The sequence below is a fragment of the Gymnodraco acuticeps genome, unplaced genomic scaffold (genome assembly GCF_902827175.1).
Source record: "Gymnodraco acuticeps unplaced genomic scaffold, fGymAcu1.1, whole genome shotgun sequence".
Classification (NCBI taxonomy): Eukaryota; Metazoa; Chordata; class Actinopteri; order Perciformes; family Bathydraconidae; genus Gymnodraco; species Gymnodraco acuticeps.
In genome coordinates, this window is record NW_022990549.1 from 146,724 (window position 1) to 160,625 (window position 13,902).

At 41.1% G+C, this 13,902-nt stretch overlaps 1 protein-coding gene across 1 annotated transcript in view; it reads left to right on the forward strand.

Moving 5' to 3' along the window:
* Nucleotides 1-13,902, forward strand: part of LOC117553448 (LIM domain-binding protein 3-like) — a 40,247-nt gene that overhangs the window by 5,586 nt on the left and 20,759 nt on the right. Inside the window, exons 3-5 of the mRNA XM_034227376.1 lie at nucleotides 8,402-8,553; nucleotides 10,936-10,996; nucleotides 12,666-12,906. Of these exons, the coding sequence (XP_034083267.1) occupies nucleotides 8,402-8,553; nucleotides 10,936-10,996; nucleotides 12,666-12,906 (454 nt within the window). The remainder of the gene's footprint in view (nucleotides 1-8,401; nucleotides 8,554-10,935; nucleotides 10,997-12,665; nucleotides 12,907-13,902) is intronic.

Consider the following 13,902-nt stretch of genomic DNA (forward strand, 5'->3'; position numbering starts at 1 on the left):
CAACCAAAAAGAAAAGAGAAGTAAATAAAACTGAAACAATCCATAAAGTATGTTTAAGTAGTATGCGAATATAGGGCTATTGAAGTGAGATCCAGTTTTACCAGCATAACAGTGACATGATAAACACATTAACAATTAATCATTTTAATCCAATTATATAAAACTATATTATTATGAAATTGGCCAATTGACGAGTACTTTTACTTTGCTTTTGTACAAGTACTAATAACCCAGTGTAGAAATACTGTGTCCCCAGTAAAAGTCCTGCAGTGAAAATCTTATTTAATTTGTGCTTAACAATAAAAAAAAAGTTTTAAGAGGAAAAATATATACAAAAACTGCAAAGTAATGATTGCATATGAATATTATTTTCCACTTCTACTGACTTAAATCTTTATATCAACTTCAGTCCTGATGACAACCAACAAAATATTATTTATTTTTATAATTGTAACCCTTTTTTTTCGTAGAAGAAAATAAAAAATTGTATACTAAAAGCTGTGGGGATTTATATGTTCACTTTTTGTGATATGTCAATGATTATCAGCATTTTGATATTGATGCATTTTTTTTTCAGGGCAGGAAACCAGGGAAGTAGCAAGTATTTGTGACATTTGACTGTAGTATTACTGCTTTACGTTAAAGACCTGAGTACTCTTTACCCCCCTGGTAGTCTCTGCGTGGCTCAGAGCTGCTTATATAAAGTTTTACAGTCTGTGTGAAAGCCGAGCTGCTGCTGTAACACATGGAGCTGACTCAGCCCACCCCCCCCCCCCCCCCCCCCCCCCACCTGCATCCTGTTACAGGTCAGGAGAACCCAAATGCTTTCACAGCATCGGGAAACCCCAAATAAGATCCACCGTGCAACAGAGAGAGAGACACTGAGCTGCAGGACTGATCTGGTAGATTATGTATATTTTACTTCGTCATCACTTTGCAAGATTATAACTGTTTTCAGTATATCTTCCTTCATGGGTGCAAGAGGCCAGCGGCTCTGCATCCTTTACCAGGAAGAATAGAAGATTTTTCAGGCTTAAAGGTCACAGCTTTAGTTTCAAGTGATATTTCTTGCGCGTAAGTTTATCAGACAAACCCAAAAGAAATAGAAAAATGACCACAAGGAGATAAAAAAAATCTTCCAAGAGATGCTAAACAACCACCAAGGGATGCAAATGAAAAAAGAGATGTAAAGCCCCGGACACACCAAGCCGATTTTAGCCGTCGATGGATGTCAGGCCGACGATGAGCGTCCTGTCGCCCTACTCAGATTGGTATGTCCCGCACCGTCGTGTCTTTTCGGCCGTGCCAACACCTACCGATTCGACAGGCAATCGGCCAAAGGCTGTCAGTGAAATAAATCACTCTGATTGGCTGTTCAGCTAGCGAATCAGTGCATGAGAAGCGAAACGGAAGTGAGGGACCCAAACAAACTACTAAGAAGGCAAATCTGAGATTTCATTTAACTCCAGCTCTTGACACAGGTTCGGGAAAGCCCCATGAGCTTCTCGCTGTAGAGTGAAAATTGAATGCTATTTGTTGTTTGTTTATATCATGCAGTCTGTTCTTCTTCTCTCGGTTATCACGCAGTCTGTCTTCCGGTTCTTGCCTCTTTTGAATGACGAATACACACTACCGCCACCTGCTGGTAAGGAGAGTTATTGCCACTCACGCATGCGCAGTTCGTACGTGCTACTTGGCCGTCGGCTGAAGTTTTTGCGGTGTGTTCCAGTGCGACTGTTGGCCAAGACGCAGGAGACGTGAGGCGACAGTCGGGTCCGTCTGTGTGAGTTCTATGGTGTCAGCTTGGTGTGTCCCTACCTTTAAGCAACCACAAAGAAAACAAACTACTGATGCAATATTATTATTAAAAGAGACGCAAAACAACGATGAAAGTACACAAAACCAACACAAAAATACTGAAAAAGACTAATACCTCATTCACACCAACGGTGTTTCAGGGCCGGTTCGGAGCTGGAGCTGGAAAAGCACCTGGTTTTCCTCTTCACACCGCAGCGGAGCAGCCTCTTAGCTCCAGAATCCGGTTCGTTTCAAGCACCAAAAAATGGTCCGGCTAGAGCAAAAGCACCGCATACGTCACGCTTACGTCGAGGCGGGGGCAGGGGCGGGATCAACTCCTGAACAACAACAAGAAGCCCGCGTTTTATCCAGCTTGTACACAACGATGGAGAAACGTAACAAGCAGCAGTGGTCCACTGAAGAGACCAGCTACCTACTGGGAATCTGGTCTTCTGAAGAGGTACAGAGGAAGCTGGAGCACAATCGGCCATTGTTGTTGTTGTTGTCAGCTGTGAGGGGTTTCCTCGCGGTTTGGCTCTATGAAGCAGGCACGCAAACGGTTACGTCATGACGCAAACGATGACGCAATGACGCAGCACCAGATGGACTCTGGGCGGTGTGAAAAGAGCCGGAGCTAAACCAAAGAACCGGTTCTGAACCTGAAAAGCTCTAGCACGGAGCTTGAACCGGAGTTGCGTTGGTGTGAATGAGGTATAAGAGAGGAGCAAAACCACCAGAAAAAGACACAATGAAAAAACAAAGTAATGCAAAATGACTATTAAAGATTTGAAACGAGTACATGTAGACACAAAACAACTACAAAACCATAAAAAACTTGAAACAAGTGCTTAAAGACCACAAAGAGATGCTCATCAACTTAAGAGATGCTAATTGACTTAAACGAGATTTGAAAGACTCAAAACCACTTAGAACGGAAACTAAATGGCTAAAAGAGATGGCTACTAAAATCTCAAAATGACTTGGAAGCGACGCTAAAGAACAACAGGTTCCAAATAAATAACTATTTCAATAATTAACAAAAATATTCATAATCCAGCTGTTGGACTGTGCACCTTCACCTGTGCACCTTCACCTGTGCACCTTCACCTGTAAAGAAGGTAAAAATGGCTGTTTCTCAGGTGATCTGTACAGGAAAAATGTGCGTGAACTTAACGTGTGGAGCTTCAGCTGCAGCACCCCGAGGCTGCTGACAGGCACAGGCTGTTTATAGCACCTGAAGGTCACACACACACACACACACACACACACACACACACACACACACACACACACACACACACACACACACACACACACAGGTCTTATCAGTTCTTCTTCTACTGTTACAGACTCTCTGCTGTCGGTCAGTGTGCTCGATGAAATCCAGATTCACATTTTTTAACTCTAGACAGTTGAATGCAGATTGTAGGCAGACTACATCACTGTAATGTACGTAAATAACTCTCGACGCTTCTCCAAGAAACTCAACCATAGAAGTGTTTTTATGGTGTAGATACAGGGTCTGTGGAGTGAACATGGAGAGTATGTGGGTCAGAGTAAAGTAGGCCACTCGGCACACACAGGCCTCACATTGTTCAAACTCTGCAAACATTAGTTCACTTTCATCCAGTTGCTGGTGATCAGAAAATAACATGGTGTCAGCAAACGGGAGGCTTAACGCGGTGCAGAGTTATAGTACTTTTTTCTTATTTAAAAACAAAATGATATTCCTTTGTCTTAATACTATTGGTATGACATTTATAAGTGGTTAATGTATGTGAGGGTTGCATGTCCTTGTAGGGCATTTATAAAATTGTGCAAAACAACTCTCACTGTCACTGTTCGACAGACTAGCATCACCCCTTTGCTTTATATTATCAGTTTGTGTGTCTCTGTTGGTTTTAACTATGTTTTTCACCTTGAAGAAGAGTAACGAAAAGTAAAACACTCACTGGCAGCAACATTCATTATCTGCCCGGCAAATCTGCTGAAACAAATGGGATTTTGTTGGGTTCAGAATTCCAGAAAAGACAGACAACTTCTAAGTTTAACTATTTATTGTAAAGAGAGCAAAATATATATTCACTTGGCCAAGGACTCATCACGTCTTTGGGAATCACAGGCAGCAAAGCTGTAATCTGTAACCACCAAATCCGTCAAGAGCCTCGAACCTCGTGCGACAATACATTTTATTACACATGGCGTTGCCCGTACATTTATGATTGGTCAAGACTAGCTGAAGAGATACCACAGTTTAGACTTGGTTCTCTTTGGTTGGTGCGCAGACTCAGATAGAGTCTCTTGGCAACACGATCCTCCAATCAGCATTCGGCCGGCCTGTGGAAGTCCCTCCCTATTCTGGCACCATCATACGTAATTTGTTTTGAGGAAGCTTCTACAGAAAAGTGGAATCTTGGTTATACTGATTCCCAGCTATGCGTGGGCACGGAGCTAACCCAGGCGGCCAAGGCCATAGCCTCAGTAACTAATTGTTCCTACAGTGCCTGCATCTGGCTTCTGCTACTTTCTATTGCAAGCTAAAACTTTCTTCTGACTATTCCCCTCATTGGTATCTAACCCATCAGAACCTGGGATTAGTGATTGTGTCTATTTATTCTATAGTCATAGCAATCTCATGAGCACAATAACCATATCATGTAATAATAAGAATCAGTCTTGTAATGTTATATAAAAATAGGACTCCACAATTTTCGGTCTTTGTTATGATAGTGTCTGTCTGACATATTGAGATCAGGATACACAGACACAGCCACAAACAATCTTCTAATTACTACAGGAATGTAACCAGCATTTTTCTGAAAAGATTAAATATTTTTAACTCAAAGCGTTCAGTGTGCACATTGTGAGAAAGGTGAACTGATCTTAGGTGAGCCATGAAGCTTCAGCAAAGGGACCACATGTAATATTTAAAATCAATTACCTCAAGATAAAAGCTGCACTTGTTAATATGATTTGGCTTTTAAAAGGTCCTTGTTTTTGTTTATTTTTAAGATATTTAGGACTGTTATTGTACAGTGACAGCTGCAGATGTTCTTAAAATGTACAGTTTAATAATCACCCTCTTTAGTGCTGTGTTTTAGAGTTGCTACATTTCGTCAATTACTAGAGCCCACGGCCCTTTACTAGTTAGCTTTGCTAAGTTTAATTCGGTCCTTGGTGTGCAGGAGCTTTAAAAAACGGAGGTGAACGTAAACTGAGCAGCGTGTGAGCCTGTCTGCTGCTACCTGCTAACTGCCAACAGCTAACGGCTAACTGCCAACAGCTAACGGCTAGCAGCTAACGGCTAACAGCTAACTGCTCGTCTCCAGGGGGCGCATTTCATTCATGCCACATTACCTGCATCCTTTGGAAATGTCAGCCAGATGAGTCATAGTGTCATTTAACGTGTGTGTGTGTGTCATCTAGATCTCAGCTGCAGCTTTTTTTGTTTAATCCCGCGATCATCTCGTGTTTCCCAGCTGTTTTTTATGACCCCTACTGTATGCCAACTAACAGAACAGAAGTTCACTTTAAATGAAATAAATGCAGATTATTTAGTTTATGAATAGGGTAACATTTTAACTAACATACAGTAGGCAATATCACCATGAAGCTACAGACAATTCTTTTTTGAAGTTTTCTGAAATGTTATGTTTAAAAATGCAAATAAGGCATTAAGGCTTACTTTTGGTATATTTAGGAGAACTCTACAGACACAAATAGAGTTATTAGAATAAACTCCTAAATGTGGATTATGTTTTATTTCCACTGGTCTGAAAAAGACATGTCATGGAACATAAGCCTCAAAGTTCCCGCTCATGACTTTTATTCTCCGGTCATTGTTCACCTAAATCCCAGCTTTCACTATTTTTAGCCACACTAGCGGCATGCCGTCTGAACTGTCTGCACACTCTTTGGTAGACCGAAATATCTCAGCAGCTAGTTGAGGGATTGTGATGAAATGTTGGACAGACATTCATGAGATAAGATAAAACTGTAGAGGGAAATTCCTGTAGCGAGTGTTCCTGTGCAGAGTGCAAATGTAAAAGTTAATGTTCTCCTCGGGATTAATTTTTAAACGTTTTAATATGTCCAATACTGTGCCTTGAAATACCAAATACCTGCAGAATGAATGAGATATTGACCTGTTAATTGTTTACTTATCTTTATCTTATGTAAGCATTTCTATGGAGGAGATCTGGGCTCTGTCTGGTCTTTTAAATCACTTTTATAACCTCACTTCCTAAGAGTGGCTTTCACATTTTTATTACCTTCTCTTTTGGTCTCTGTGTTTTGTAAAATGTTTGTTGCTCGTTTTAATTTTCTGTTTGTTCCATGTATTAAATGTGTTCTATCAATGTGACGTCCCTTTGTAACTCTGTTTAAAAGGTGCTTTAATTAAAGTTAATTCTTATTTTTGAACTACTATATTTGCAACTCTGAAATTACGGATGCAATTCATGAAAAATGTGTCACATGGTATACAAACTGTTGACTCTTTTTGTTGGGGAACTGTGTCGTGAACATCACTCCAGGGGTGGATTTTCAGATTAAGGACACGAACACATTAATCATTTAAGTTATTGATTCATTCTGCTTTCATTTGAGTGTTTCATGGAAATCTGTGAACCTTTTCACTGAAGCTTATTCGTTATTAAGTTGATGAGAGATGCAAATTGGAGTGACCTGAACCTGTAATCAGGATACCTCTGAAATAAGATGCCACAAAAATAAGGACATGTTTACCTATAATTTGACTTTATTGTTGAATGACTGGACTTTTTTTGAAGACTTGTTCTTGGTGATCCTATAAGTTTTGTGTTATCAAGTGATTAAATATGCAGATTGGGGTATGATGTGACCTGAACATAGATACAGGACATCTCTAAAATAATTGTTTATTTATTTCTTTAAAGGTCACCTATCATGCAAAATCCACTTTTTCATGTCTCCTCTACATCAACATGTGTCCCCTCTTCTTCACGTCTCTTCTACATCAACATGTGTCCCCTCTTCTTCATGTCTCTTCTACATCAACATGTGTCCCCCTCTTCTCCATGTCTCTTCTACATCAACATGTGTCCCCTCTTCTTCTTGTCTCTTCTACATCAACATGTGTCCCCTCTTCTTCATGTCTCTTCTACATCAACATGTGTCCCTTCTTCTTCATGTCTCTTCTACATCAACATGTGTCCCCTCTTCTCCATGTCTCTTCTACATCAACATGTGTCCCCTCTTCTTCATGTCTCTTCTACATCAACATGTGTCCCCTCTTCTTCATGTCTCTTCTACATCAACATGTGTCCCTTCTTCTTCATGTCTCTTCTACATCAACATGTGTCCCCTCTTCTCCATGTCTCTTCTACATCAACATGTGTCCCCTCTTCTTCATGTCTCTTCTACATCAACATGTGTCCCCTCTTCTTCACATCTCTTCTACATCAAACATGTGTCCCCTTCTTCTTCATGTCTCTTCTACATCAACATGTGTCCCCTCTTCTTTCATGCTCTCTTCTACATCAACATGTGTCCCCTCTTCTTCCATGTCTCTTCTACATCAACATGTGTCCCCTCTTCTTCATGTCTCTTCTACATCAACCAGTGTCCCCTCCCTTCCTTCACATCCTCTTCTAATCAATCAACTTGTGTCCCCTCTTCTTCATGTCTCTTCTACATCAACATGTGTCCCCTCGTCTCTTCATGTCTCTTCTACATCAACATGTGTCCCCTCTTCTTCATGTCTCTTCTACATCAACATGTGTCCCTTCTTCTTCATGTCTCTTCTACATCAACATGTCAATCTTCTTCATGTCTCTTCTACATCAACATGTGTCCCCTCTTCTTCATGTCTCTTCTACATCAACATGTGTCCCCTCTTCTTCATGTCTCTTCTACATCAACATGTGTCCCCTCTTCTTCATGTCTCTTCTACATCAAACATGTGTCCCCTCTTCTTCATGTCTCTTCTACATCAACATGTGTCCCCTCTTCTTCATGTCTCTTCTATATCAACATGTGTCCCATGTGTCCCCTCTTCTTCATGTCTCTTCTACATCAACATGTGTCCCCCTCTTCTTCATGTCTCTCTACCATCAACATGTGTCCCCTCTGTGTAAAGAGACTCTGAAAGTTTCAGGAACAAAGATTCTCTCACTTTTTGATCCATTTCTATAAAAACCTGTCTGAAAATGAGCTGATCAGATTTTGGCCACTTTATGATGTAATAACGATGTTTTGTCTTGTGTAACCATTAGCCAATCAGCAACCAAGGTAACCCCCCCCCCCCCCCCACCTGTTCACCTGAATCTCCTCTAGAGCACCATTGTTCTTTGTAACCAAATCTCTCAGAGGGGCGTGGGGAAGGGCTCCTTATTTTCATCTAAAGTACAGACAGATAATCAGCACTTTGGAAACAGGGCTGAAACAGAGGGGATTATGGGTAATGCTGCAATGATCTGTTTGGTGTTTGGAGCCAAACACTTCAGAGACATATTCTGTATATATCTGACACCTATAATACATTTATGAAAAACAGTATAATAGGGGACCTTTAAAGATTCTTGGAGCAAACATTTGTTCTGACAGTGTTTGTCTTTGTGTTCAGATCACGCCGGGCAGCAAGTCGGCGCAGGGTAACCTGGTGCAGGGCGACGTGATCGTGGCCATCGATGGGGTCGGCACGGACGGGATGACCCACCTGGAGGCGCAGAATAAGATCAAGATGGCCAACTACAACCTGGCACTCACCATGACCAAGTAAGGAACCAAAGACTAAAACTAACCTTTTATCTTCTTAGCTGTGCTCATTTTCAGGTTCATAATTGTATTTAGTGTCTCTACTGATTCAAGATTCAAGGCTTTTATTGTCATGTGTGCATAGCTACAGTGTAGTTATGACAATGCAAATCTTAGGTCACAGGCTCCTCCTCCAACAGTGCAACACAATAACACAGATAAAATAGTGCAAGTACATACGAATAAAATATAATATAATATTGTGACCTGTCTCCATGCTTTAATGTTGAAAAAGCTCTTTATTGTTCTCATACTGCCTGTGCTGCAGCACCTCTTTTCACCCTCTGTCTGAAACCAGAGCCCAGTCTGCTCTGATTGGTTAGCTGGCCGACTCTGTTGTGATTGTTCAACCGCTTAGAGATGTCCCGCCCCTTAGCCTATAGCCTACATAGTGATGTCACTAAGTAAACAAAGGAATCCAATGGAGGTGTTTCAGGGTGGGGGGGGATTTGAGATGTCCCGCCCCTTTGCCTATCACGTACAATGTGTTGGAGCGCTAGCCAATAGAAGCGTGAGTTGTTACATAGTAATGTTTTACTTTTTGTACCTCAATCAGTTATTCCACTGGGAATTCTGAAAGATGCCAATAGTTTAACTTTTAAATGCAAAATCTTTACTGAAGAGTTACTAAAGTTGTGAGCTAAATGTAGGGAATTAAATATACTTAGTCACATTCCCCCCCTGCTCTGAAAATAAACTTAGCACGGAGGGTTGTTCTGCAATTTCTGGGAACATGCTGCAGGGTACACGATGGGAAAAGACTTTGTGCCATCCCTGAAGGTGTCTGACAGACATCTGATAAACTCTGGGAGGAAATTAATGTCTCATAACAGCAGACCCTCGGGGGGGTTGAAGATAAGAAAAAGGGATGAAGATGAGGAGTTTTCTCATCTTGTGTTGTTTGCCTCTGTGTCTTCTTAAAATGTGCTATACAAATAAACTAACCTTGAACCTTGAAACAAACCTGTGATTATAAGCCGGTTGTGTCTGTCAAACATGGAGTATTTGCATCTCAGCTTCAGTTCGACAAATACAAATAATACTTTTCAGACCCTTCATAGAAGTCTGGGGTGTGAGGCTGGTTAATGGTTTATTATTTTATATGTAGTCAAGAATATTAGGTAGGTAAAGTTTTACAGGTAACAGTGTTTTTGTTCTTTTTACACCATGTTATTAAAAGTTCAAATGTTTCCATATACAGCATCAATTCCTTCCTCTCCCCTCAAGAATGTCCATAACGCAAGAAAACAAGACAAAAAAGACAGAAATTATTGATTGTTCAATTATCTAGTCAGTCTATTTTACTTACTATGATGTAAGAAGAATGATGTCGTTTCTAGCGTAATAATTACTGTTAATTATTCCTGTAATGAATGTCTCTTTTTTAATGTTCGTCTCTTTTTGTGAACGCTACTCTCAGGGGGGTCAAACTCAAATACACAGTGGGCCAACATTAAAAAATGGGTACTAGTGGAGTGCCGGACTGGTTAAATGTTTATTGCAAAACGTATTGAAATGAACTTATTGCACATATTAAACCTGGAACTAACAAAGCTTAAATTATTGCCTATAAAAACAACATTAAACATTAAATAATCAGTTGCATTAATTTCTTATGGCTCTATCTGCAGCTTAGAGTCATTTCTTATGATTACATTTTTCCACAGGCCAACAGCAGCTTCAACAAAACTATTTCCCTCAAAGAACAAACCAAGCATGCCCTGTTGTCGTGAGAGAGAAAGTGCAGAAGGAAACATCCATGTAAACTCAGTGTGCTGCTCTGTGATGCTAGTTCAGATACTTGGCATCTCATCTTGGGTGCAAGTTCATCAATGTTTGGGCTCAGGCTCTGAGCTGAGGAGACCCTCAGGATGGAGTGAAGGTGTGCGTGCAATATACCGGCGGGCCAGATCTAATAGTAATTAGAAATGATCCTGCGGGCCGAAATGAAATCCACCAAGGGCCTGATTTGGCCCCCGGGCCTTGAGTTTGACCCATGTGGTTTAGACAGTAGCTGCCGGGTCCCGCATGAGCTCAGCCCCCTCCTTTTTTTGTAAAGCTTTATTCCCAAAATCAGCAATTTTGAAACAGGAAGTGAAATAGAGGGATATGAGGCATGGCATAGACATGTTTTTTATATATTGTTATATATCTGAGACCTATGCTATTGCCTAAAAATAGCATGATAGGTGACCTTTAAGTCAAACTAAATTCTTGAGGATATAACTTATTATTTTTTAGAAATAAAACATACACATGGCACTTTTTTAGAAAACATTAATGTAAATCAGAAGTTATTCAACATGTCAATGATCTCCTCTCTGTTTGTTTTTCTTCCTGCAGGGCGAAGCGTAACGTTGCGATGCCGATACCGAGCGCCTTTCCCATAATCCCTCAACAACAGGTACCTTTACCCATAATGCATTTCTGCTGCTGCACACAGCTGCACATCCACAAATGCACCTGAGATATTAAGATATAAAACTGATGTAGGAATCCATTCAGTTTATGTTTAAAAATTAGCGTTATATTTTCCTTTCATGTTTTTAAGATGTTCTTTTTTCTTCCTAAGTGTTTCTTTACTGCTTAACAAATATAAAAACATGTATTTCTCTCTATGTATGTTCTGCTCTGCCAAAAGAAAACACACTGCTGCTTTATAAGGACACACATACCGACACACACAAAATCAAACTACTGGTTCATTATGATGTGATGTCGCCTCCTGGTGGCCAAAGGAAGATACGACTTGAAAGCAGTAAAACGTATCATTTTTAGAAAATTAAAACATTAATAAAGGAGTACTTAACTCAGATAAATGATCATCTTTAAAGTAATTAACATATTTAGTGGGAAGACAAAGGTAGCAGAGGTACTGATGATCACAAAAGGACATTTCAACAACAGTGTAATATACCTGTCGTGGCTTCCTTCCTTGTTTTTCTTTCAAGCCACTTTAAACAGACTTTTAACGCCTTAAACAGACATTTTTAACTCGTTTTCTTCCATTTGACTTTACTTACAGTTGAAGGGTTGCTTGGCTCTATGTGATGTGTTTGCTCAAAATAAAATAACAAACTTGTACACCTGCAACAAAGAAAAGAGGCCTTTACAGTATTCAAAACAAATAGGCAAAACTCAAATAAAATAACACACAACTTGGGTATTCTTTCTGTCTTGATAAGGCTTATATAACTTAATAACTTAAAGGGTAATTGGACAGTTAAAAACTGTTCCTCTACGGCCTCTTTCTAGCAGGTTGCTGCCCATCACTGTCACTTTAGAGGAGGCGCCGTGGGAATTGTAGTCTTTTAAAGTGTGTTGACTACAGACGTCACAATAGGCGCTTTCACACCAAGTACTTTGTCGTACTTAGTTCCCAGTACTTAGTTCATTGGAACTCTTTAGTTCCCGGAACTAAAGAGCAGATCGCGTTCACACCAAAAATAAGTTCCCTGAGGGAAGATTACGCAAATGAAGCCGCTGACGTCACTTCTTCTTCTGCTTTGGGTTTACTGGCAGGCCGCAAACAACTTCACGGCGTATACTGCCGGCCGGAAGTCCCCGGAGTTGGGGACTGGCTTCAGTAGAAGCTGCTGGGACTCCCAGCAGCTTCTACTGAAGCCTTCCGAGTAAATCGCCAGAACGCCGACATCTCCACCGCTCCCATGTTTTATTTTGTGTTGCCATAAGTTAGTCTCTCTCCGTTGGTGCGCTGGGAGAATGCTAATAATGCTAATGCCAGCAAATACAATGGCGGCTTCACAAAAGTTTTTTACGGGCCGTGGTTTGCAATCCGCCCAGCCAATCAGAAATGGGAACCTTTGTCTCCCATGAAAGTACCTGCTCTCTAGCAGGGACTAAAAAGGGGGTGAAAAGGTTCCCATGAACTAAATTCTAGTTCCGGATTTTTTTGGTGTGAACGCAACATTTCAAGAACTATCGGAACTATACTGGGAAAAGTACTCCGGTGTGAAAGCGCCTAATGAGGTGGCCTTTTTTAGAAAACAAAATACTGGCTCTAACAATATCTATAAGACACCAGGTATTGATAGCTGTTGTTACCCCTGGAGCCTCAGGTGAATGGCCACCTGTCGGCCTGCAGTGCCTCCCCCGGGCCTGCGGGGGCAGACTCTCCGGGCGGGGGTGCGGCGGCGAGCCCCACCCAGAGGAAGCAGTATAACAACCCCATCGGCCTGTACTCAGAGGAGACTCTGAGGGAGATGGCCGCCATTCAGGCCGGGCTGCCTGCCGGGTACGTAGAGTCGCAGAGGAGGAAAACATGGCTTCCTTTGAGTAGCGTTTTCCCGCCATGTTGACCAACACCTCACACCTGAGACTGTCGGAGAAATATCTCACCGTGATGGTAGATTAATACCTGACTCCTCTTACCCTCTGCTGACCCTTGACCCCGAGAAGAAGGAGAAAAATGGGTGCATCAGAACATTCAGAGTCTTAAAAGTCGCACAAAAACAAAACATGGGATGAAACTGAGTATCATAATAATAATAATTCCTTACATTTATTAGCACTTTACAAATACACATTACACACATATCATACATGTAACGGTCATGTACTGTGGACAATACCCACAGGAGCAAATTCAGGTGAAGTGTCTTGCTCAAGGACACGACGGCTTTACAGACTGGTGTTCCCCAACTTGATCTGATGACCAAGCCCACTGCGCCACTCCGCCCATCTTCACACCTCAAATTCATCAAGGCGCTTTACAAGTACACATTACACACATAAGAGCAAATTCGGGTGAAGTGTCTTGCCCAAGGGTTTCGAACTGGAGTTCCCCAACGCCACCCTTGATCTGATGATCAACGCACAGCCCACTGCGCCACTCCGTCCCTATATTACATATTATTTTATATCATAAAATTGTTTATAAATGTTTATGGTATTTACTTTCCATTTCCGGCTACTTTATGCTTCTACTCCACTATAAAATGTATCTGATACACGTTATTAAAACAAAAATAATACAGAGTACTGAAGAGAAAAGGGGCTGGAATTAAGGGGAAATGTTGGGTGGAAGATTTCTATATATTTAGTTGAGAAAAACTATTCCCAACATCTCACCTTTATTCTAAAATGGCTAAATTAGTAAATATGCGTTCCCATTTCCCCCTTATGCCTCTGTAATACACACATTAAACTACCCAGCAGTATATAGAGTATTTCAAATGAGCTCCACAAATGAATCTACAGACCTTGTTGTGAGCCAGGAACTACTTTCTCTCTAGCAGATCACCGGGCAGGAGGAAGTGTGCGTCTCCTGAGCTTCATTATGGGATTCAC